This window comes from Salmo salar, chromosome 02 (genome assembly GCF_965601325.2).
Source record: "Salmo salar chromosome 02, fSalSal1, whole genome shotgun sequence".
NCBI lineage: Eukaryota > Metazoa > Chordata > Actinopteri > Salmoniformes > Salmonidae > Salmo > Salmo salar.
This window is the reverse complement of record NC_138292.1, coordinates 69,641,673-69,666,933: the sequence shown is the minus strand read 5'-3', so window position 1 is coordinate 69,666,933 and position 25,261 is coordinate 69,641,673. Positions and strand designations below refer to the sequence as shown.

The window sequence follows — 25,261 nt, the reverse complement described above, 5'->3', positions numbered from 1 at the left end:
AGGTTATAATGGCTGCAGTTAGGTTATAATGGCTGCGGTTAGGTTATACTGGCTGCAGCTAGGTTATACTGGCTGCAGCTAGGTTATAATGGCTGTAGTTAGGTTATAATGGCGGTAGTTTGGTTATAATGGCTGTGGTTAGGTTATAATGGCTGTAGTAAGGTTATAATGGCTGTAGATAGGTTATAATGGCTGTAGATAGGTTATAATGGCTGTAGTTAGGTTATAATGGCTGTAGTTAGGTTATAATGGCTGTAGTAAGGTTATAATGGCTGTAGTAAGGTTATAATGCCTGTGGTTAGGTTATAACGGCTGGAGTCTAATGAATGGAATGGTATCAAACAGATAAAACACATCGTTTCCATATATTTAATACAAGACATTATTATGAGCTGTCCTCGCCATTGTCCTACATTAGCATCATGTAGGAGTGAAGCCACCTGTCGGAAGACAATGCCATCCTCACCTTACCAGTTTCCTCTGCAATAAAAAGAGGACAGGAATGAAATGAATAATCTTTTCATTTTCCTCTCCTCTGCATGTCTCTTTTTCTCTCTCTCTCTCTGTGTGTGTGTGTGTGTGTGTGTCTGTGTGTGTGTGTGTGTGTATACATGCGTGTGTGTGTGTGTACATGCCTGTGTCCGTGCCTACAGGCTTGGCTGGGTCCTTTGTTGGCCCTTGAATCCATCAACTCTGCCTTGCACTATGAAGACATCTCCCAGGTAGAGATCACCGACAGCCTGGACAACGTCACCCCCTTGAGGACGGCACCACCACAGGAGAAGAGATGGGACAACAGTGCCCACTCTTCCTGCTCCGGCTTCTCCAACTCCAGCTACTTCTTATCTCAATGCTCCCAGCCTGGATCCACCTCCATCAAGCTGGAACCCTGCTCTGTACAGTCCCCTTACAGACCAGTAGGTGGCACTACTGAAGAGATAGAAGAGTGGAAGGAGGAGAACAGAGGAGAAAGGATGGACAGTAATAGAGGTGTAGGGGGGAAGGACGGAGATATCAGGGGTGGAGGGAAAGATGGAGAGATGGGGGTTGGAGGGAAGGAGAGAGAGATGGGGGGTGGAGGGAAGGAGGGAGAGATGGGGGGTGGAGGTGTACTTGAAGGCATCAGTGCAGGTGAAGATATCCTCCAGGTTTCTTCTTATGGGCGTGTTGAGAAGCTCCAGGCCGAGCGTCGGGCCCTCATAAGCCCAGATTCAGGCATCGGCAGTGGGGGAGAGGATCAGGAAAGTCAGGAGAGCGTGGAGGATGCGGTCGGGCCTATTGCAGCCACCCCCCATTTTGTCTCTCAGGATGTCCATTTTGTTCCGCTTCTTCCTCTTATCAATAACAATAACTTTCTATTCTGCTCCACCCCCTTACCCATTTCCCTGTCCGCTTTCCCCCAGCTTCCCTTCTCCCTACCTGGGTTGGATAGTGTAGGGGGAAAGGGTACGGAGATGGAGGTTGGAGGAGGTTCTCTCACAATGTCTTCCTCCTATGAACGTGTGGATAATCTCCAGCTCCAGACCCAATGCCGTGCCCCTCAGAGCCCAGATTCAGGCATTGCCAGTGGGGGAGAAGATCAGGAAAGTCAGGAGAGTATGGAGGATGCGGTCGGGCCAACTGTGACCGCCTGTAACCATATCCCTCTTATTACCACTAACAATATATTTCCATTCTGTTCCACCCCCTTACCTATTCCACTGACCGGTTTACACTTCCCCTTCTCTGGGTTGGGGTTGGCTCCATCCCTGGGTATGAGTAGCAGTCATCCAGGCAGGTTGATCGAGGAGATGTCTCTCCTGTCTTCTTCAATGGCTATAGAGCCCTCTAGTGGCGACTACATGCCAGTGAAAGAAGCTCAGAGCTGAGCTATGAAAACATTTTTACCAAGGTCTAGGTTTGGAAGTCTTGTAATTTTCCCAAAATTCACTGGTTATCCAGAAATCCTGGTTGGAGGGATCCGGAATTCCTGCTCATTCCATCCTGATTCCGGTAATCTTCCAACCAGGATTGAGAAAGTTACTAGAATAGGGGGGGTCAAAACTTTTAGAACACTTACTCATTCAAGGGTTTTTCTTTATTTTTACTATTTTCGACATTGTGGAATAATAGTGAGTACATCAAAACTATGAACAACACATATGGAACCATGTAGTAACCAAAAAAGTGTTAAACGAATCAAAATATATTTTATATTTGAGATTCTTCAAATTGCCCCCCTTTGCCTTGATGACAGCTTTGCACACTCTTGGCATTCTCTCAACCAACTTCACCTGGAATGCTTTTCCAACAGTCTTGAAGGAGTTCTCACATGCTGAGCACTTGTTGGCTGCTTTTCTTTCCCTCTGCGGTCCGACTCATCCCAAACCATCTCAATTGTGTTGAGGTTGGGGGATTGCGGAGGCCAGGTCATCTGATGCAGCACTCCATCACTCTCCTTCTTGGTCAAATAGCCCTTACAAAGCCTGGAGGTGTGTTGGGTCATTGTCCTGTTGAAAAACAAATGATAGTCCCACTAAACCCAAACCAGATGGGATGGCGTATCACTGCAGAATGCTGTGGTAACCATGCTGGTTACGTGTGCCTTGAATTCTAAAGATATCACAGACAGTGTCACCAGCAAAGCACCCCCACACCATAACACCTCCTCTTCCATGCTTTACGGTGGGAAATACACATGCGGAGATCATCCGTTCACCCACACCGCGTCTCACAAAGACACAGCGGTTGGAACCAAAAATCTCCAATTTGGACTCCAGACAAATTTCCACCATTGCTTGTGTTTCTTGGCCCAAGCAAGTCTCTTCTTATTATTGGTGTCCTTTAGTAGTGGTTTCTTTGAAGCAATTCAACCATGAAGGCCTGATTCACACAGTCTCCTCTGAACAGTTGATGTTGAGATGTGTCTGTTACTTGAACTCTGTGAAGCATTTATTTGGCCTGCAATTTCTGAGGCTGGTGACTCTAATGAACTTATCCTCTGCAGCAGAGGTAACTCTGGGTCTTCCTTTCCTGTGGCGGTCTTCATTAGAGCCAGTTTCATCATAGCACTTGATGGTTTTTGCGACTGCACTTGAAGAAACTTTCAAAGTTCTTGAAATTTTCAGGATTGACTGACCTTCATGTCTTAAATTAATGATGGACTGTCGTTTCTCTTTGCTTTTTTGAGCTGTTCTTGCCATAATATTGACTTGGTCTTTTACCAAATAGGGCTTTCTTCTGTGTACCACCCCTACCTTGTCACAACACAATTGATTCGCTCAAACGCATTAGGAAGGAAAGAAATTCCACAAAATAACTTTTAACAAGGCACACCTGTTAATTGAAATTCATTCCAGGTGATTACCTCATGAAGCTGGTTGAGAAAATGCCAAGAGTGTGCAAAGCTGTCATCAAGGCAAAGGGTGGCTACTTTGAAGAATCTGAAATATAACAAATATTTTGATTTGTTTAACACTTTATTTCCATATGTGTTATTTCATAGTGTTGGTGTCTTCACTATTATTCTACAAAGTAGAAAATAGTAAAAATAAAGAAAAACCCTTAAATGAGTAGGTGTGTCCAAACTTTTGACCGGTACTGTATATTCGGCTCTATTCACTCTCCGATTCGAAAATGCTAATTAGCATCAACATAGACATCATGCAAGACTACAAATCCCAACAAGGTCCTGCACATCATCTCTGGTGTCATTTAGGCACATCAAAGCTGTCATCAAGGCAAAGGGTGGCTACTTTGAAGAATCTCAATTATAAAATATATTTTTATTAGTTTAACACTTTTTTGGTTACTACATGATTCCATATGTGTTATTTCATAGTTTGATTTCTTCACTACTATTCTACAATCTAGAACATAGTAAAAATAAAGAAAAACCCTTGAATGAGTAGGTGTTCTACAACTTTGACATAGTGTATTTAACCCCTTTTTTTGGTAGGCACAAAATTACCTCTATACTTCCATAAAGCATTTTAAACTGATACCGGTTACCTTCAGGCGACTCGTGTGACACTAGCGTGGGTCGTAGAGAAAAACAGATAATGCTTTCTTGAGAATCTCCCCTTTCCACAGTGGGATCAAACGTGTTCGTGAGAGTCTCATCTTTTCATATTTTATAGGCCAAACCGTTCAGACGCTACAGACGTTTTCGTGAGAAGATCGCTTTTCAGGATGTCTCATGGTCTGACAAACACGGCTCTCGCTCTGTCACCTTTCACCGCAGATGCGGAAGGGCAATATCGGCCGATTCAGATATAAACAGATATCTCTACCTTAAACTGACAGATTTGAATGGGTATTTTTTTAAATTATGTTACTTAGATTGACGCACCGGTACCTCAATCGACTCTAGGGAGTTAAAGGGGCAATCTGGGATTGGTATATCCATTTGTTGCTGTTTGAATCCCAGATTGCCATATTATTGTGGTGTGTGAGGTATGGGTATGTTTTACATAGATCCATATATTCATAGATATGTATATAGATATGCATGCATAGCTGTGGTTCGAAAGGATGGTAACAGGTGGATAAAGACAGTTAATGTGGTTGTATGGGATGGTATCAGGTGGATAAAGAAGGGTTAATGTGGTTCTATAGGATGGTAACAGGTGGATAAAGACAGTTAATGTGGTTATATAGGATGGTATCAGGTGGATAAAGACAGTTCATGTGGTTGTATAGGATGGTATGAGGTGGATAAAGACAGTTAATGTGGTTCTATAGGATGGTAAGAGGTGGATAAAGACAGTTAATGTGGTTGTATAGGATGGTAACAGGTGGATAAAGACAGTTCATGTGGTTGTATATGATGGTAACAGGTGGATAAAGACAGTCAATGTGGTTGTATAGGATGGTAACAGGTGGATAAAGACAGTTAATGTGGTTGTATAGGATGGTATCAGGTGGATAAAGACAGTTAATGTGGTTGTATAGGATGGTAAGAGGTGGATAAAGACAGTTAATGTGGTTGTATAGGATGGTATCAGGTGGATAGAGACAGTTAATGTGGTTCTATAGGATGGTAACAGGTGGATAAAGACAGTTAATGTGGTTGTATAGGATGGTATCAGGTGGATAGAGACAGTTAATGTGGTTCTATAGGATGGTAAGAGGTGGATAAAGACAGTTAATGTGGTTGTATAGGATGGTAACAGGTGGATAAAGACAGTTAATGTGGTTCTATAGGATGGTAACAGGTGGATAGAGACAGACAGTTATTGTTCATTGCTTTGTGTTACAGTCATAAACAGTGTTTTGTCTTGTAGGCTACTTTGTTAGTTTAAAAAACAAAGATGAAATAGCCGTTGAGTTTACCACTCATATCATATAGTTGCTGTTTTAAATGCTGATTGGCTGAAAGACGTGATATATCAGATCGTATACATCTCATGTCATATAGTTTCTGTTGAATGCTCAGGGAATTGTCTATATGTTTTTTTTTACCACTTCTAAACACTTTTCTACCTCTCATGACAGTACTACATCTATTTCTGATATCAATATGATACTATGATTGTGCTCACAGTAAATACTGATCTGATACTGATAAATCTCTCAGTAGAAATGAAGAATGTATTGTTATGTTATGTCTAACATGACCATCTTGAATGTAATGTCTCTGAAAAATCATGTGGAAAGTGGCTGATGTTCCAGACTATTTTTTGTTCATTTAAGATTACATTTATTTAACCAGACAATTCAATAACATATTTAAGTAACAATGTTGATAATATGTGTTTTAAACAAATGTAGTGCTGGTTTATTGCACAGACCAATTTTGCAGTTAAAATTATTTTTTGGTTTTGTAAATTATCATTATTCTAAGTTAGAATTACAAAAATGTATAAGGCAGCTGAATTGTATTACAATCTTATTGACAGCAATTTATAAAGATATGTATTGTCTAACATAGACTGTTGTTTGACTGTTTGTGATATTTCAGCTAATTAGCCAGGGTAGGCCGTCATTGTAAAGAAGAATTTGTTCTTAACTGACTTGCCTAGTTAAATAAAGATTAAAATAAAAAAATGAAACTGACTGTGTTGTGAGTTATCCATTCTACAAACACTCCCACTGGACCAATTTACGAAGAGAGGACATAGGCATACCTGTTGTAGGATCCGGAGCCGGGCTGTTGCTAGGCGTCGACTGATGATGTCATTAGAGCCCACATGCGTTACCTATGCCCTGAGAGTATGTACGGTGCTACAGGCTTCACGAGGACATGACTATTCTTAAATGTTTCATGTTTTGACAGTTACCAGAGAGAGAATAAATGTCTCGCAATCAATCATTTTGAATGCGTTTAATAAATACGTTTATATTTTAGGCTATTGCTATTATTGGTTAAAGTTTAGGCTACTAGCCTATATAGTCCAATGGGAATTCGGGAGATCCAACGCAATTGAGGAAATATTGACAAGAGGGCTCTAGCCTACCTTTGGACTAGCAAACACAAGGTAGAGTTGTCTCCCCTGTCGTTACTAGCGGTCGTTACCGACATGTCTGATTGGACGGATATTCTACCGAGATACATGAAGAAATAAAACGTTCCAACTATCCACCACCGGTCTTTTTTGGACGGAGATGGTCTCGCGTGGAATAACGGATTTGTGAAGTTAAGGCGCTCGGGCACGGCTCCAAAAAGTCGCGCTCCTGTGATTTGGAGGTAGCACCAGCTCCTGTGGACCTGCCATTGGAATGGGTCAGTAGATTATATAAGTATTGTGATATTGACAATGTAGGCCTATGATTTAGTTACTATATAAAATAAATAATAGATGTATTTTATGTTCAATGCACATTGGTTTAGTCATTCAATAATAGCCTATAGTTTATTTTATAAGAAAAATGCTCTGTCCAGGGCTTCAGGCTTCACCTGCATTTACTATAGCTATATGCAGGCCTTATGCTGGTTTATGTTGCAGGAAGAAGTTGACAATAGACACAGATCTGGGGTCAGTTTAAACCTAACCTATGAATGGGGAATTGTTCAACTGACCTTAGATCAATGTCAGTTTTAGTTCTAGCTTTAGCATGAGGTCTCTGCACTAGTCTGCAGAATCCTCATCCACTGTTCTTACAGACCTGATTATACAATATAATACTGTAAACTCTGATCCCAGGCCAGTTGTTAACTGGGGTGCATTGTGTGTGTGTGTTTGTTGTTGTTGTTTACAGGTGGGACCCGGTAACGAAGCCTCTGTGACATCCTCTAAGATGTTGAGACGACCCTGCAGGTGTCTCCTAGCCTTCCTTATCATCATCACCATCATCATCCTCTCGGGAGGAGCAACTCTGTCATGGTACTTCCTGGGTGAGCAATAACCTGGGACACACACACACACAAACACACACACACACACACACACACACACACACACACACACACACACACACACACACACACACACACACACACACACACCACACACACACACACACACACACACACACACTATGACTGGCTATCTGATATGTAACATGCCAGTAAGTCTCTCCCCCTCCCCATCCCTCCCTCCAGAGTACATGGTGTGGATACTGGAACCCAGGGTACAGCAGCAGTATACTGCTAGACTCTCTATCCTCAACAGGAACTACTCCTGTTGAGGAGCCAGCCCAGCCTTCACAGCCCAGGCCAAGGAAGTAGAATATATGGTATAGGACAAGGGATTATGGGAAAATAACCTGGGACACTCACACAAGCATGCCCCCCCCACACACACAATGTCTCTGTATTATCTTTATGTTTCACAACTTTTTATTTTAAACTTAAATCCTCTGTTGCTCTGACTATTGCCCCCCCCTCTCTCTCTCTCTCTCTCTCTCTCTCTCTCTCTCTCTCTCTCTCTCTCTCTCTCTCTCTCTCTCTCTCTCTCTCTCTCTCTCTCTCTCTCATTTATATATATATATTTCTCTCTCTCTCTATCCCCGCCATCTCTCTCTCACTCTCTGTCTCTCAGGTGAGGAGGATAGTGAAGGGCTCAGACCTATCTCGCTACTTCAACTCCACCAAAGTCTTTGCTTTTGGGTACATAAAACCAGATCTATAAATACAGGTCTGCATACATATCTATGTCATGTATTTCTATACCTAGTACTGTACATCTATGACTGTAAATATACAGTTGAAGCCGGAAGTTTACATAAACCAGCGAAATACATTCAAACTCAGTTTTTCACAATTCCTGACATTTAATCCTAGTAAAAATTCACTGTCTTAGGTCAGTTAGGATCACCACTTTATTTTAAGAATGTGACATTTCAGGAATAATAGTAGAGAGAATGATTTATTTCAGCTTTTATTTCTTTCATCACATTCCCAGTGGGTCAGAAGTTTACATACACTCAATTAGTATTTGGTAGCATTGCCTTTAAATTGTTTAACTTGGGTCAAACGTTTCGGGGAGCCTTCCACAAGCTTCCCACAATGAGTTGGGTGAATTTTGGCACATTCCTCCTGACAGAGCTGGTGTAATTGAGTCAGGTTTGTAGGCCTCCTTGCTCACACACACGTTTTCAGTTCTGCCCACACATTTTCTATGGGATTGAGGTCAGGGCTTTGTGATGGCCACTCCAATACCTTGAGTCTGTTGTCCTTAAGCCATTTTGCCACAACTTTGGAAGTATGCTTGGGGTCATTGTCCATTTGGAAGACCCATTTGCGACCAAGCTTTAACTTCCTGACTGATGTCTTGAAATGTTGCTTCAATATATCCACATAATTTTCTTTCCTCATGATGCCATCTATTTTGCGAAGTGCACCAGACCCTCCTGCAGCAAAGCACCTCCACAACATGATGCTGCCACCCCCGTGCTTCACGGTTGGGATGGTGTTCTTCGGCTTGCAAGCCTCCCCCTTTTTCCTCCAAACATAACGATGGTCATTATGGCCAAACAGACCAGAGGACATTTCTCCAAAAAGTACAATCTTTGTCCCCATGTACAGTTGCAAACCATAGTCTGGCTTTTTTATGGTGGTTTTGGAGCAGTGGCTTCTTCCTTGCTGAGCGCCCTTTCAGATTATGTCTATCGGGCTCGTTTTACTGTGGATATAGATATTTTTGTACCTGTTTCCTCCAACATCGTCACAAGGTCCTTTGCTGTTGTTCTGGTATTGATTTGCACTTTTCGCACCAAAGTACGTTCATCTCTAGGAGACAGAACGCGTCTCCTTCCTGAGAGGTATGACGGCTGCGTGGACCCATGGTGTTTATACTTGCATACTATTGTTTGTACAGATGAACGTGGTACCTTCAGGTGTTTGGAAATTGCTCCCAAGGAAGAACCAGAATTGTGGAGGTCTACAATTTTTTTCTGAGGTCGAGGCTGATTTCTTTTGATTTTCCCATGATGTCCAGCAAAGAGGCATTGAGTTTGAAGGTAGGCCTTGAAATACATCCACAGGTACACCTCCAATTGACTCAAATGATGTCAATTAGCCAATCAGAAGCTTCTAAAGCCATGACATCATTTTCTGGAATTTTCCAAGCTGTTTAAAGACACAGTCAACTTAGTGTATGTAAACTTCTGACCCACTGGAATTGTGATACAGTGAGTTATAAGTGAAATCATCTTTCTGTAAACAGCTGTTGGAAAACTTACCTGTGTCATGCACAAAGTAGATGTCCTAACCGACTAGTTTTTTAACAAGACATTTGTGGAGTGGTTGAAACACTTAGGTTGGGGTCATTAAAACTAGTTTATGTAAACTTCCGACATCAACTGTATCTAGGTATTAAACATACCTACCCACACAACATTGGCGCACATTATACACTTACATGCATATCTATATCATGCAGCCTATATCTTTACAGTACCAGTCAAAAGTTTGGACAAACCTACTCATTCCAAGGTAGGGGGGGGGGGGGGGGGGGGGGGGGGGGTAAATAGAAGATAACCCTATTTGGTAAAAGACCAAGTCCATATTATGGCAAGAACAGCTCAAATAAGCAAAGAGAAGCGACAGTCCATCATTACTTTAAGACATGAAGGTCAGTCAATACGGAACATTTCAAGAACTTTCAAAGTTTCTTCCAGTGCAGTCACAAAAACCATCAAGCGCTATGATGAAACTGGCTCTCATGAAGACCGCCACAGGAAGACCCAGAGTTACCTCTGCTGCAGAGGATAAGTTCATTAAAGTTAACAGCCTCAGAAATGAACTGCACCTCAGATTTCAGCCCAAATAATTGCTTCTCAGAGTTCAAGTAACAGACACATCTCAACATCAACCGTTCAGAGGAGACTGTGTGAATCAGGCCTTCATGGTCGAATTGCTGCAATGAAACCACTACTAAAGGACACCAATAAGAAGAAGAGACTTGCTTGGGCCAAGAAACACAAGCAATGGACATTAGACCGGTGGAAAACTGTCCTTTGGTCTGATGAGTCCAAATGTGATATTTTTGGTTCCAACTACTGTATCTTTGTGAGACGCAGAGTACGTGAACAGATGATCTCCACATGTGTGGTTCCCACTGTGAAGCATGGAGGAGGAGGTGTGATGGTGTGGGGATGCTTTGCTGGTGACACTGTCAGTGATTTATTTAGAATTCAAGGCAACCTTAACAAGCATGGCTACCACAGCATTCTGCAGCGATACGCCATCCCATCTGGTTTGTGCTTAGTGGGACTATCATTTGTTTTTCAACAGAACAATGACCCAACACACCTCCAGGCTGTGTAAGGGCTATTTGACCAAGAAATAGAGTGATGGAGTGCTGCAGATGACCTGGCCTCCACAATCCCCTGACCTCAACCCAATTGAGATGGTTTGGGATGAGTTGGACTGCAGAGTGAAGGAAAAGCAGCCAACAAGTGCTCAGCATATCTGGGAAATCCTACATGACTGTTGTAAATGCATTCCAGCAGCATACCACCCTGCATCACACTGCTGGCTTGCTTCTGAAGCTAAGCAGGGTTGGTCCTGGTTGGTCCCTAGATGGGAGACCAGATGCTGCTGGAAGTGGTGTTGTAGGGCCAGTAGGAGGCACTCTTTCCCCCTGTCAATAGAAATATCCCAATACCCCAGGGCAGTGATTGGGGACATTGTCCTGTAGGGTGCTGTCTTTTGGATGGGATGTTAAACAGGTGTCCTGACTCTCTGTGGTCACTTAAGATCTCATGGCACTTATTGTAAGAGTAGGGGTGTTAACCCTGGTGTCCTGGCTAAATTCCCAAGCCGTCACCTAATCATCCCCAGCTTACAATTGGCTCATTCATTCCCTGTAACTATTCCCCAGGTTGTTGCTGTAAATGAGAACGTGTTCTCAGTCAACTTACACGGTAAAATAAAAAATGAATTCCAGGTGACTACCTCATGAAGCTGGTTGAGAGAATGCCAAGTGTGTGCAAAAGGGTGGCTACTTTGAAGAATTTCAAATACTTGTTTAACACTTTTTTGGTTACTACATGATTCCATATGTGTTATTTCATAGATTTGATGTATTCACTATTATTATACAATGTAGAAAATAGTAAAAATAAAGAAAAACCCTTGAATGAGTAGGTGTGTCCTAACTTTTGACTGGTACTGTATTTTGATCTATAAAACATTCTTGCAATGCCCACACAAACTTTCGATCCAGCTGTTATCAGCTCACTGTGTCCCTGCTTGTTTCCCTAGGGAGGGAAGTGTGGTGGCACACTTCTGGCTGGTACTGTCAGTCCCCGACAGCCATGTTGGTAAGGTAACTATGGAGCGAGTCAGCAGCTGCCTACAGAGTCTACTCGGGGCCTACAGAGGGAGCGACAGAGAGGAGACTGCTAACTATGGAGAATATCTGTTGCATCTTCCCTCTTTCTCTATCACAGGTGAGCGGGAGAGGAATGTGGTGAAAGGACCTGAGTTTTTATTATTCTTTGTGTTTAGTTGATCGTTGTATTATTTGTGCCTCATCATGTTATTTTCTGTTTGCTTGCTTGTTTTTTGTTTTAACCCCTCAGAAACAGACCCCAAAGTTGTAGAACTTTTGAAAGCTTCATTTGGTATGATTTATTTGATCTTCTCACTTTCTGCATTATTTTAGAAGCTTTAAGAAGTGCTTGAACTATGTCAATTGTAGGTACACTTGAAATTAGTGAGGAGTGTTCATCTCTTCCTGTTGCTCTCTTTCTCTCTCCCACTTTCTCTCCCTCCTTCCTCCTCCCTGCCCTGTCCACAGACTGCTACAGGTACCAGGTGGTCAGCTCCAGCACAGCTGTGGCTAATAGGGGACCTAATACCCAGCGCTCGTCCTGCCTTTGGCACCTCAGGGCCCCGCAAGGCACCAGCACCCAGAGTTTCAGACTGGAGCTGAGGATGGAGTGGCTGCTACCAGAGTGTAGAGATAGACTGGCTGTCTATGATGGTTTAACGCCTACTGATACTCACCTCATCACCTCGTAAGTTTATAAATACATATGCAGCTATTGGATCTTAATTTGACCTGTATTCTCACACCAAAATATTCCTGCAGCAACAGGTTTTGAATGTTTGCTTGATTTGTTGTTAGGGTATTAGCTGACCAAAATTAGGCTACATGGAAAGTGCAATACTGTTAACATAATCATGGGTTAGTGTGAGTTTTCAGTGAATTCATGTAAATCATGAAGCTCGTCTTCATTTCCTGAGGTGCGGGGAAATTCTTACCAACAAAACAGTGATCAAATTAAGATCCTATATCTGTACAATACATGTAACTGCCAAAATAACTGCCAAATTGTCCATTACAGTATTTTAGCTACCATGGCTAGAAGAAGAGATCTCAGTGACTTTGAAAGAGAGGTCTCAAAGGAGCTTAGGGGGTTTAAATGGTGTGTGTGTGTGTGTGTGTGTGTGTGTGTGTGTGTGTGTGTGTGTGTGTGTGTGTGTGTGTGTGTGTGTGTGTGAGTGTGGTGCCTCAGTCACCAGATCTCAACCCAATTGAAAACTTCTGGGAGATTGTGGAGCGGTGCCTGAGACAGCGTTTTCCACCACCATCAACAAATGATGGAATTTCTTGTGGAAGAACTGTGCCGCATCCCTCCAATAGAGATTCAGAATCTATGCCAAGGTGCATTGAAGCTGTTGTGGCGACTCGTGGTGGACCAACACCAGATTAAGACACTATGCTGGTGTTTCCTTTATTTTGTCAGTTACCTGTTCATCCAGTATAGACAGACAGTGTAAAGACAGACTACATGATGCTTTAACACCAACAGATAGTCACCTCATCACCTAGTGACTTTATGTTGATGTTCTATAAGCTCTCTCTCTCTCTCTCTCTCTCTCTCTCTCTCTCTCTCTCTCTCTCTCTCTCTCTCTCTCTCTCTCTCTCTCTCTCTCTCTCTCTCTCTCTCTCTCTCTCTCTCTCTCTCTCTCTCTCCCCCCCCCCCCCACCAGTCTGTATGGCTGCAGCAGACAAGAGCATGTGTTGTCATCAGGAGAGTGGATGACAGTGGTCTGGAAACAGGGTCTCTACAACTACAAAGACCCCTTCTCCCTGTCTGCACAGGCCTGGACCACTGAAGGTGAGGTTTATATGGTTGTTATTAAAGTGTTTCAACTGAGAGTTATATGTTGCTCTCTTATACAATGACTTTACAAACACTTTCTTCCTTTCACATTCATCATCATCAATCCCTCTCTCTCTCCCTCACTCACTCCCTCTCTCTCCCTCTCTCTCCCTCTCTCTCCCTCCTCTCTCCCTATCCCTCTCACTCCCTCTCTCGCCCTCTCTCTCGCCTCCCTCTCTATCCCTCTCACTCCCTCTCTCCCTCTCTCTCCCCATCCCCTCTCTCTCCCTCACTCCCTCTCTCTCCCTCTCTCTCCCCATCCCTCTCTCTCCCTCTCTCTCCCTATCCCTCTCACTCCCTCTCTCTCCCTCACTCCCTCTCTCGCCCTCTCTCTCCCATCCCTCTCACTCCCTCTCACTCCCTCTCTCCCTCTCTCTCCCCATCCCTCTCTCTCCCCATCTCTCTCTCTCTCTCTCTCCCTCCCTCTCTCTCTCTCTCTCTCTCTCTCTCTCTCTCTCTCTCTCCCACCACCAGTCTGTATGGCTGCAGCAGGACAAGAGCATGTTGTTCATGTGTTGTCATCAGGAGAGTGGATGACAGTGGTCTGGAAACAGGGTCTCTACAACTACAAAGACCCCTTCTCCCTGTCTGCACAGGCCTGGACCACTGAAGGTGAGGTTTATATGGTTGTTATTAAAGTGTTTCAACTGAGAGTTTATATGTTGCTCTCTTATACAATGACTTTACAAACACTTTCTTCCCTTTCACATTCATCATCATCCATCTCCCTCTCCCTCTCTCCCCTCACTCCCTCTCTCTCCCTCTCTCTCCCCATCCCTCTCTCTCCCTCCTCTCTCCCTATCCCTCTCACTCCCTCTCTCGCCCTCTCTATCCCTCTCACTCCCTCTCTCTCCCCATCCCCTCTCTCTCCCTCACTCCCTCTCTCTCCCTCTCTCTCCCCATCCCTCTCTCTCCCTCCTCTCTCCCTCTCTCTCCCTATCCCTCTCACTCCCTCTCTCTCCCTCACTCCCTCTCTCGCCCTCTCTCTCCCCATCCCTCTCTATCCCTCTCACTCCCTCTCCCTCTCTCTCCCCATCCCTCTCTCTCCCCATCTCTCTCTCCCTCTCTCTCCCTCTCACTCCCTCTCTCCCCCTCTCTCCCTCTCTCTCCCCATCCCGCTCTCTCCCTCTCCCTCTCACTCCCTCTCTCTCTCCACATCTCCACCTCACCCTCTCTTTCTCTCTCTCTCTCTCTCTCTCTCTCTCTCTCAGTGTGTTCCTCCAACATAGAGCTGCAGCCAGTATCAGGGGTACAGGGTAGTCTACGTACCCCCTTCTATCCCAGTTACTACCCACCAGACACCAACTGTACCTGGACATTCACTGTGAGTGTTATACTGTACATCCCCTTCTACTGTCTTCTACTGTCTTATATTGTCTTCTACTGTCTTCTACTATCTTATATTGTCTGCTACTGTCTTCTACTGTCTCATATTGTCTTCTACTGTCTCATATTGTCTTCTACTGTCTTCTACTATCTTCTATTGTACTGTACTGTCTGCTACTGTCTTCTACTGTCTTCTACTATCTTATATTGTCTTCTACTATCTTATATTGTCTGCTACTGTCTTCTACTGTCTCATGTTGTATTCTACATGTCTTATACTATCTTCTATTGTACTGTACTGTCTGCTACTGTCTTCTACTGTCTCATATTGTCTTCTACTGTCTCATGTTGTATTCTACTGTCTTATACTATCTTCTATTGTACTGTACTGTCTGCTACTGTCTTCTACTGTCTCATATTGTCTTCTACTGTCTCATGTTGTATTCTACTGTCTTATACTATCTTCTATTGTACTGTACTGTCTGCTACTGTCTTCTACTGTCTTCTAAAATCTTATGTCTTCTACTGTCTTCTACTGTCTTCTACTGTCTTATATTGTATTATACTGTCTTCTACTATCTTATATTGTATTATACTGTCTTATATTGTCTTCTACTATCTTCTATTGTATTATACTGTCTTCTACTGTCTTATATTGTCTTCTACTGTCTTCTTCTATTGTATTATATTGTCTTCTACTGTCTTTTACTGTCTTATATTGTCGTCTACCGTCTTCTACTATCTTCTATTTTATTATATTGTCTGCTACTGTTTTCTTCTGTCTTCTACTGTTTCTAACAAGTCATAACATGGGGCCATTCTGTTGTATTCAATTGTATATTTGTTTGTGTGTGTCCTAGGTGCCCTCTGCAGACTATGGACTATCTCTGGAGTTTGAAGGTTATGAGCTGAGCAGGGCCAACTATAACCAGGCCTGTACACAGGGACAGTGGATGGTACAAAACCCGCAGGTACACACACACGCACACGCACAGGCACACGCACGCACACACACACACACACACACACACACACACACACCTGTTTCATCCGTATCATTTTACCCGTGTCTCTGCCGCAGGTTGTGTGGGACGAGAGGTCTCCAGCCGTATGCTGAGCGCCTCTACCTCCTCTCCACAGCAACCAGCGTTGTCATGACGTCCGAGGTGTCAATCACAGGGCCTGGACTCCAGGTCCACTACAGCCTCTTCAACCAATCAGATCGTGAGTCTGGGGCCTGGATGACAGACATTGGTCAAGGGGTTTGACCTCAGACCTAGGGTTAGGGTTAAGGTGCTATAGGTAATCTTTCTCTACAGACTGTCTGTCTGTTCAACCAATCAGATCGGGAGTTATTTTGAACAAGAGGTGTTTAGGGTGATTTTTAGGTTGTGTGCTGAAAGGATGTTACGTGACAGATGAAGAGATGAGAAAGTGGAAGAAATGATGTGCTTATGGACATACAGTAAGGTGTGTTTGTATTACATACTACCAGTCGTAACAGGCTGCTGAGGGGAGGACAGCCTGTCCTGGTCAGTTCCTGTGTTCTCTAAATTGTCTGTGTTCCAGCCTATCCTGGTCAGTTCCTGTGTACTCTAAATGGTCTGTGTGTTCCAGCCTGTCCTGGTCAGTTCCTGTGTTCTCTAAATTGTCTGTGTTCCAGCCTATCCTGGTCAGTTCCTGTGTACTCTAAATGGTCTGTTGTGTTTGCAGCCTGTCCTGGTCAGTTCCTGTGTACTCTAAATAGTCTGTGTGTTGCAGCCTGTCCTGGTCAGTTCCTGTGTACTCTAAATGGTCTGTTGTGTTCCAGCTTGTCCTGGTCAGTTCCTGTGTACTCTAAATGGTCTGTGTGTTCCAGCCTGTCATGGTCAGTTCCTGTGTACTCTAAATGGTCCTGTGTGTTCCAGCCTGTCCTGGGTCAGTTCCTGTGTTCTCTAAATTGTCTGTGTTCCAGCCTATCCTGGTCAGTTCCTGTGTACTCTAAATGGTCTGTGTGTTGCAGCCTGTCCTGGTCAGTTCCTGTGTACTCTAAATGGTCTGTGTGTTGCAGCCTGTCCCTGGTCAGTTCCTGTGTACTCTAAATAGTCTGTGTTGCAGCCTGTCCTGGTCAGTTCCTGTGTACTCTAAATGGTCTGTGTGTTCCAGCCTGTCCTGGTCAGTTCCTGTGTTCTCTAATTTGTCTGTGTTCCAGCCTATCCTGGTCAGTTCCTGTGTACTCTAAATGGTCTGTGTGTTGCAGCCTGTCCTGGTTCAGTTCCTGTGTACTCTAAATGGTCTGTGTGTTGCAGCCTGTCCTGGTCAGTTCCTGTGTACTCTAAATAGTCTGTGTGTTGCAGCCTGTCCTGGTCAGTTCCTGTGTACTCTAAATGGTCTGTGTTGCAGCCTATGCTGGTCAGTTCCTGTGTACCCTAAATGGTCTGTGTGTTGCAGCCTGTCCTGGTCAGTTCCTGTGTACTCCTAAATGGTCTGTGTGTTGCAGCCTATCCTGGTCAGTTCCTGTGTACTCTAAATGGTCTGGTGTGTTGCAGCCTATCCTGGTCAGTTCCTGTGTAACTCTAAATGGTCTGTGTGTTCCAGCCTGTGACGGCATCAAAGACTGCCCCAACGGACTGGACGAGAGGAACTGTGGTCAGTTTACCAAGTTAAAACACATTCAGAACATTTAAATTGTGAAACATTTATAAGGTATTTACATTTTATTGAGCCTAGTGCATGTAGCTATGATTGTTCAAAAGGCCAAATCCTCACTGGAATATCCCCTGTGGAACTAAAATGTCTTCATACATTACTCAATGACATCTAGCCAGATGAGAGGAACATTCAACAATTTAAAAAAATAGATTAGTAATTATAAAAATGTTAAAATGACCTGTTTCAAGTTAGGGACAATCATCGGGCTGTATAGCATATATCATTAGCACCAAATGGCTGATTGACTGACACTCTGTGTGTGTGTGTCCCAGTGTGTATAGCCCAGTACCAGTGTCCAGAGGACAGTCAGTGTGTTGACTACTTCAAGGTGTGTGACCAGCACCCAGACTGCCTAAAGGCCATGGATGAAGAGAACTGCACTGAGGGTAACTGTGTGTGTGTGTGTGTGCGTATTATGCATGTGTGTGTGTGTGTGTACAGGTTTGTGGTGTATTGATACATAATGTGTGTGTCTCTAGGTGTGCAGTGTACAGACAAGACGTATGTGTGTGTTGACGGGACGTGTCTGAAGAAGCCTAACCCAGAGTGTGACTTCATCACCGACTGTCCTGATGCCTCCGATGAGAGACACTGTGGTGAGAGAAGAAGACGCACACACACGCACACACACACACACACCACACACACCTACAATCTCTCTCTCATGCTCATTTATGTATCTGTGTGTGTGTGTGTGTGTGTGTGTGTGTGTGTGCGTATCTGCGTGCGTTTCTGTGTGTGTGTATGCGTGTGTGTGTGTGTGTGTTTCCGTACCTGTGTGTGTGTCCTCTTGCCAGACTGTGGTCTGAGGCAGTTCACCAGTCGCGTTGTGGGAGGAGTCAACGCTACTGAAGGGGAGCGGCCATGGCAGGTCAGCCTTCAGATCGGTGGACGTCATGTCTGTGGGGGGGCTCTGGTCTCCAGCCAATGGGTGGTCTCCGCTGCCCACTGTTTCTATGACGACCGGTTTTAATGTTGTTTTGCTTCTTGTTGTCTACCATTCTCTTTCCCCTTATTCTCCTTAACCTCCTCTCCTCTCCTCTCAATTCCTCTCCTCTTGACTCCTCTCCTTCTCCATCTCCTCTCTGCTCCTCTCGTCTCCTCTGCTCTCCTCTCCTCTCGACCCCTCGCCTCTCCTCTCATTTCCCCTCCCTCCATCCCTCTCTTTCCCCCTCCACCACCCCAAGTCTTTACTTTCCTAGCGTGTAAACAGGAAGAGAGAGAATTAAAATGTTCCCTCTCCCCCAGTCTCTCCCAGAGCGTGGACGGTCAACCTAGGTAAGTTCCTATTGAACCGCAGCAGTCAGATGGAGGACACCATTCGGGTGCAACAGATCCTCCTGCACCAGTACTACGATGACGAGACACACGATTATGACTTGGCTTTGCTGCGACTGGAGAGACCTGCAGCTCCAGGCACCCTGGCCCAGCCCGCCTGCCTGCCATCACCTACACACCAGCAAGAACCTGAGCTACTCTGTTGGGTCACGGGCTGGGGGGGCGCTACGTGAAGGAGGTGAGGAGGGTGGGTGGGTGGGTGGGAGGGTGTTTAGAGAGGTTTTATAAAGGCAAAGATCTTTTCATGTATTCAGTTCTATATAGTCCTCCAAACACTTGCAGCAGCACAAATACTTACAAAACAAGAGAGCAAAAAAACGAAAATGTATTTTAAGAAAGGTAACCTATCATGCCCAATATGTTTCCACCAGTTGGATGAACAGTAAAGCTTGATTCCAGATAAGGAAGACTACCTGTAACTCTCCATGGAAACACTGTGATTGACCTCTAACCTTTGACCTCTAACCTCTGACCCCAGGCACTCCCAGTAACGTGCTGCAGAAGGTGGACGTGCGTCTGGTGAGCGAGGAGGCCTGCTTCCGTTCCTACGGTTACATGGTCACTCCCAGGATGTTGTGCGCCGGCTACCGCAGCGGAGAGAAGGATGCCTGTCAGGTACAGGAAGTGATTTTAGAGTAGACCCACACACACTCAACGCACAGATTGACTGGTTGGCACCTCAGGTGAGGGAGGGTACAGGGGGTTTCAGAGTAGTAGGAGCCGGGAAAAGAGAAAGCAGCAAGTTCAATGTCCTTTAATATCTGAACCTTTCTGCTATCGTTCAGCTAATTGAAAACTTTTCGTCATCTCTCTTTTACTTTGTCTATGCTGCCTCCTTTCCCCTGTCTCTCTTTCTCTCACTCTCTCTCTGTCTCTATCTCTCTTTTACTTTGTCTATGCTGCCTCCCTCTCCCTTCTTTCCCCTATCTCTCTTTCTCTCACTCTCTCTCTCTCTCGCTCGGTCTCTCTTTTACTTTGTCTATGCTGCCTCCTTCCCCCTTCTTTCTCGTCTCTCTCTCTCTCCCTCCCTTTCCCAGGGTGACTCGGGCGGTCCGTTGGTCTGCCAGGAGAACTCGGGTCGTTGGTTCCTAGCGGGCGTGGTCAGCTGGGGAAAGGGGTGTGGCCGGGCCGACTACTACGGCGTCTACACCCGCGTCACCAAACTCACCGGCTGGATCAAAGAACACATCTCTGGACCTGGCTGACCTTCATCATTCTCACCATCATCATCCCAAAACATTGTTATCATGTAGTAATTGTTGTGATCTATTCTCTGTGTCAGTCCTTAGTATATTTAGTCCGTCAGGGTTTTAACAGTGTCATTGACCTTCTGGCAGTCTGGCACCAAAGTTCATCAACCTAACAAGCAGACTTTCTGGCTCCTCTGGGCAAATACACACTCTGCAGTATTGAGCTCTACATCCAACACTGCCAACTAGTGGAAGCTGTTAGAATTACAACATAATTAAGTACTACCATACCAACGCAATAGGCCCCTCAAATTCAAATCTGGACCTTAAAGCTCCACTGCTTCTGTTCATTCTTCCCCTAATCAGGGACTGATTTACACCTGGGACACCAGGTGTGTGTAATGAATGATCAGGTAGAACAGAAAACCAGCAGAAAACCAACCAGCAGTACTCTGGACCTCGTATGGTCACATCTGAATGCACCTGCAATCGGCCTTGATTCCTTCATCGAATGTTTTTCTGTTTATATACTGCTGTGGATTGGAATATGGGTTATGCACAGATCATTTCAGTCAGTGCACTACACTTTAAATGCTGATTGCGTTCAGTGTATTTCATTACATGATCTAAGGTTTATGATGAAAGCCATTGAAGGCCGAAACGGCCATCTTTAAAATGGTGAGCGTGAGTTGCGCCGTTCCCTTTTCAATTACATGATGTTCACCATTGACAATTAGAGCTAGAGCTTGTAAACCTTTCAGAACACGAGGAAATCCTAACTGGCACCCTATTCCCTCTGGGCTCTGGTTTAAAGTAGTGCACTATATAGGGAATAAGGCACCATTTGGAACGCCAACCATGAGGGTCGGAGTCATCATGAGGTTTCATCAATAAACCAGCAGAACTGAAAGGGTTAAATTAGAACGAGATATGTTTCTGAGTACTGTTGGGTCTGGTACCCAGAGAGAGTCTAGTCTATTCCAGACAGAAAACACACACGCACCAGTGGAGGCTGTTGAGGGGAGGACGGCTCATAATAAGGGAGTCAGTGGAATGGAATGAACCACATGGAAACCAGGTGTTTGATACCATTCCAATCATTATTATGAGCTGTCCTCCCCTCAGCAGCCTCCACTGATACACACACATATATATATATATATATACACACACACACACACACAGACAGACAGACACGCAAACACACACACACGCACTCACATATATACATACATACACCTACACACATACATACAGACACACACATACATACACAGACACACATATACAAACACCACCATAAGGAGAGGTAAACAAGAGCTGCAGGACTCATTAATTAATGAGGATGATTATTATTAGAGAGAGAGAGAACACCGCCTCAGGCTGGTATTGCCACTGTATTGCAGTATGGCACTGCTGTCTGGCACCGCAGTTCTCTGTGCGCGCGCGCGTGTGTGTGTGTGTGTGTGTGTGTGTGTGTGTGTGTGTGTGTGTGTGTGTGTGTGTGTGTGTGTGTGTGTGTGTGTGTGTGTGTGTGTGTGTGTGTGTGTGTGTGTGTGTGTGTGTGTGTGTGTGTGTGTGTGTGTGTGTCCCAGGCTGCCCCTCAGTAAAGCGTTGGGTGGGGTCAAAGATAGTTGTGGTGGCCTAGTCTGTAATTACAGCTATATAGCTGGAGCCTGTCTGCGTGCGTGTGTGCGAGAGTCTCATAGTATAAAAACAAACTTCACTCTTTCAAAAAACGTCTTTAATACACAAAAACGTAGAGAATATACTGTATAGAATATAAACATCAATAGTATTCATGTATAAAACAAATAGCACATGTACTTATAAACACACAATTTAGCACCCATCGATTAATTTTTTTAAGCACCAATTCACTGACATCATTCCTTGAGATTTTAAAAGTTTACTAGCGTTTGTCTGATCAATCAATCAAAAACCTAAATGATTATATTCCTAATTGTGCCTATATTCTAATGACCCATAATTCATTAAGAAGCTCCTCGACTCCCTCTTGTTTATGACCCTGTTTTAGTTGGCTCCAGATAGAAGTCGCCCTTAGGTACAGATCTAGGACCAGTTTTCCCTCACCCAATCCTATCCTTAATCATCATTAGGAAGGACAATGCAACAACATCTCCTCTTGAACTAACCCCCTGCTGACATCACCAATTCAAGTCATTATCCAGTCATTAGGTAGAATAGTCTATGTAATATTATCTCAAATAGAGGGTGCTTATATTTGTCCTGTTTCACACATGTACACGTGTGGTGGCCAGTGGGAATGTGTTTCTTACTTATCCCACTCCCCCTGAGACCCTCTCAGACGGTGGGGTTACAGATCCGACATGAGTGGAGGCAACCCTGGAGCAGTTAGGGTTGACTGCCTCTCAAAGGCAGATCAACAGATTCAAACTTTTGGTTACCGGCCTAATGCTCTAACCTCTAGGCTACCTGCCACCCTAAAAATCACTCTGTAACTCTATCTATTAAAGCTTTTACAAGGGAACAGAGAGAGAGAGAGAGACAGAGAGAGAGGGAGAAGATTGTGAAAGAGAGAGAGATTATTTTGGAATTAGTGAGTGTAATATTTACTGTCACCTTTTATTGTTTATTTCACTTTTGTTTATCCATTTTACGTGCTTTGGCAATGTAAACATGTTTCCCATGCCAATAAAGCCCCTTGAATTGAATTGAGAGAGAGAGAGAGAGAGAGAGAGTATAGTGGAGACACTTGTTAGTCTGTGGATGTCTGCACCTGTATTACTCCTGGAACACTGACAACTGGTGCTTTCATTAAAACAGCCAGCTGTGCTTTACAAACTATCCTTCTGATACACTGAGTAGGGAGCCTTTTCCCTTTAACAAACTGGAACTGGTTTATACTGTGTAACACAGTGAGGGGAATAGACAAACACTACAGCTAGGTTGGAGGTAGAAACCAGTGCTGTGTTTCCCCCTGCCTTTGACCCTGTGTGGTCCCTGATACATGCATACCATTACTCAACACCTCTCTCTCTCTCTCTCTCTCTCTCTCTCTCTCTCTCTCTCTCTCTCTCTCTCTCTCTCTCCTCTCTCTCTCTCTCTCTCTCTCTCTCTCTCTCTCTCTCTCTCTCTCTCTCTCTCTCTCTCTCTCTCTCTCTCTCTCTCTCTCTCTCTCTCTCTCTCTCTCTCTCTCTCTCTCTCTCTCTCTCTCTCTCTCTCTCTCTCTCTCTCTCTCTCTCTCTCTATGCGTGTTTGTGTTGGCAACAGCCTCAACAGCCTAAGCGCGGTAGGTAAAATCCCTACATCCACCAAGTCTGCCAAGAAAGCCTCAGACACACACGTGCAGGCACGCCAAACACACAAAGAGAGAAGGAGAGCCAAGAAAGCTTCACTCACCTCAACCTCAGGGGGGAGAAGCTTTAGAAAACCCCAGGTCCTTTCTCCTCCCACACAATAACATGTACTGCTGTTACTGTACGTTAGTCGTTGTTATCATGCAGCTCCTACTAATATACTAGTGTCTGAAAGGAGGATCATTACCACATATTTACATATATCTGGTTTACTTTAGGCCAGAGGATGTTCCCACAGGAAAAACAATGTTGATCTACATGAGAGTCGCAGCTCTTCCTCAGTTCATGCTACTCTACTGTATGTTTACATTAGTTAGTTAGTTAGTTAGTTTACACTAGAAAGGGCCGATCTTAGAGATGTCCTAACTTGAGGGGTTGTGACCCCACTCTCCCATCTGGGATACATTCTCAGAGACTTTCTGCCTTACCCTTTCTATCTTTCTATTTCCCTCTCTCCTTCTCTCTCATTAGAATGCAGTCTCCTCTCGCTCGCTCTCTCTTCCATTCACCCTTTTATCCCTTTCTCTCATCCTACTTTCTCTCTCCTTTTACCCCCTTTCGCCCCCTATTTTCCTTTTCTCTCTACTATTCTCCTCTCCCTCTCTGTCTCCTTCTTCTCCCCCTCTTCCCTCTTCTCTCAGGGTAGTGCGGTCAGTCAGAGGTCTGGTTGTCATTAGCTTCCTGTTACTGATTTAAAGAAAAACAGCCCCGAGAGACAGAGAGAGAGAGAGAGAGAGGGAGGGAGGAAGAGAGAGGGGGAGGAAGAGCAAGAGAGAGAGAGGGAGAGCTGGAGAGAGGAGAGAGAGAGCAAGAGAGAGAGAAGGAGAGAGGAGAGAGGGAGAGCGAGGAGAGAGGGTGAGAGGGAGAGAGAGACAGAGATGGAGAGAGAGAGCAAGAGAGAGAGAGGGAGGGAGAGAGAGAATGAGAGAGGGAGAGAGAGGGAGCGAGAGAGAGAAAGAGAGAGAGAGAGGAGAGAGAGAGCAAGAGAGGGAGAGGAAGAGCAAGAGAGAGAGAGGGAGAGAGGAGAGAGGAGAGAGAGAGCAAGAGAGCGAGAGATGGAGAGGGAGGGAGGGAGGGAGGGAGGGAGGGAGGGAGGGAGGGAGGGAGGGAGGGAGGGAGGGAGGGAGGGAGGGAGGGAGGGAGGGAGGGAGGGAGGGAGGGAGGGAGGGACAGAGACAGAGAGCAAGAGAGAGGGAGAGGAGAGAGAGAGCAAGAGAGGGAGAGGAAGAGCAAGAGAGGGAGAGGAAGAGCAAGAGAGAGAGGGAGAGCGTGAGAGAGGAGAGAGAGAGCAAGAGAGAGAAGGAGAGAGGAGAGAGGGAGAGCGAGGAGAGAGGGTTAGAGGGAGAGAGAGACAGAGATGGAGAGTGAGAGCAAGAGAGGGAGGGAGAGAGAGAATGAGAGACGGAGAGAGGGAGCGAGAGAGAAAAAGAGAGGAGGGAGGGAGAGAGAGAGAGGAGAGAGAGAGAGAGAGAGAGAGAGAAAGAGATAGCGAGGGTGTTAGAGAGAAAGCTGTGACTTACTTTGACGCAGGGGGAAATCGGACGTCATTGACGTTATTGACGTCATTGAAAACTCTCGCTAACACTCTGCTTGAACCCTTCTCCAGTAACCTGTCTTGTAAACCATGCCACGAGCATGATATAACATACGTCATAACCTGTCATAGCCTGTCATACCAACTGCTCCCAGCCGCCCTCCCATCTAAACCTTGAACTCTAACAGCAGTAACTGCAGGAGTTTTAGCAACACTATTTCACAGGTAACACAACACCACAACTTACTTTATGGCTCATTTTATAGAGCATGGCGTTTATAGGATAGTGGGGCGATTCAAAG

At 44.8% G+C, this 25,261-nt stretch overlaps 2 protein-coding genes across 2 annotated transcripts; both read left to right on the top strand.

Annotated features, from left to right (window-relative positions):
- The first annotated feature begins 180 nt into the window (after positions 1-180).
- Positions 181-6,032, top strand: LOC145862395 (uncharacterized). Its single transcript, XM_082966315.1, has one exon. It carries the CDS (start codon positions 540-542, stop codon positions 1,866-1,868), a length of 1,329 nt encoding a protein of 442 aa, XP_082822441.1. The 5' UTR covers positions 181-539; the 3' UTR covers positions 1,869-6,032.
- Positions 6,033-6,204: 172 nt separating this feature from the next.
- On the top strand, positions 6,205-22,780 carry LOC106592627 (transmembrane protease serine 6). The gene is given in 20 exon segments (XM_082969378.1): positions 6,205-6,703; positions 7,180-7,315; positions 7,523-7,656; positions 7,962-8,029; positions 11,630-11,817; positions 11,950-11,991; positions 12,168-12,387; positions 13,367-13,494; positions 14,014-14,151; positions 14,751-14,863; positions 15,726-16,089; positions 16,676-16,726; positions 17,443-17,493; positions 17,829-17,942; positions 18,036-18,152; positions 18,354-18,524; positions 18,790-19,052; positions 19,054-19,072; positions 19,373-19,509; positions 19,932-22,780. Coding segments are annotated over 18 exon segments (2,355 nt in total). The 5' UTR covers positions 6,205-6,703; positions 7,180-7,315; positions 7,523-7,653; the 3' UTR covers positions 20,100-22,780.
- Positions 22,781-25,261: the final 2,481 nt, after the last annotated feature.

Coding starts and splice junctions, on each gene's coding strand:
- LOC145862395 (XM_082966315.1), top strand. CDS start 540: ATGTCTCTTTTTCTCTCTCTCTCTCTGTGTGTGTGTGTGTGTGTGTGT.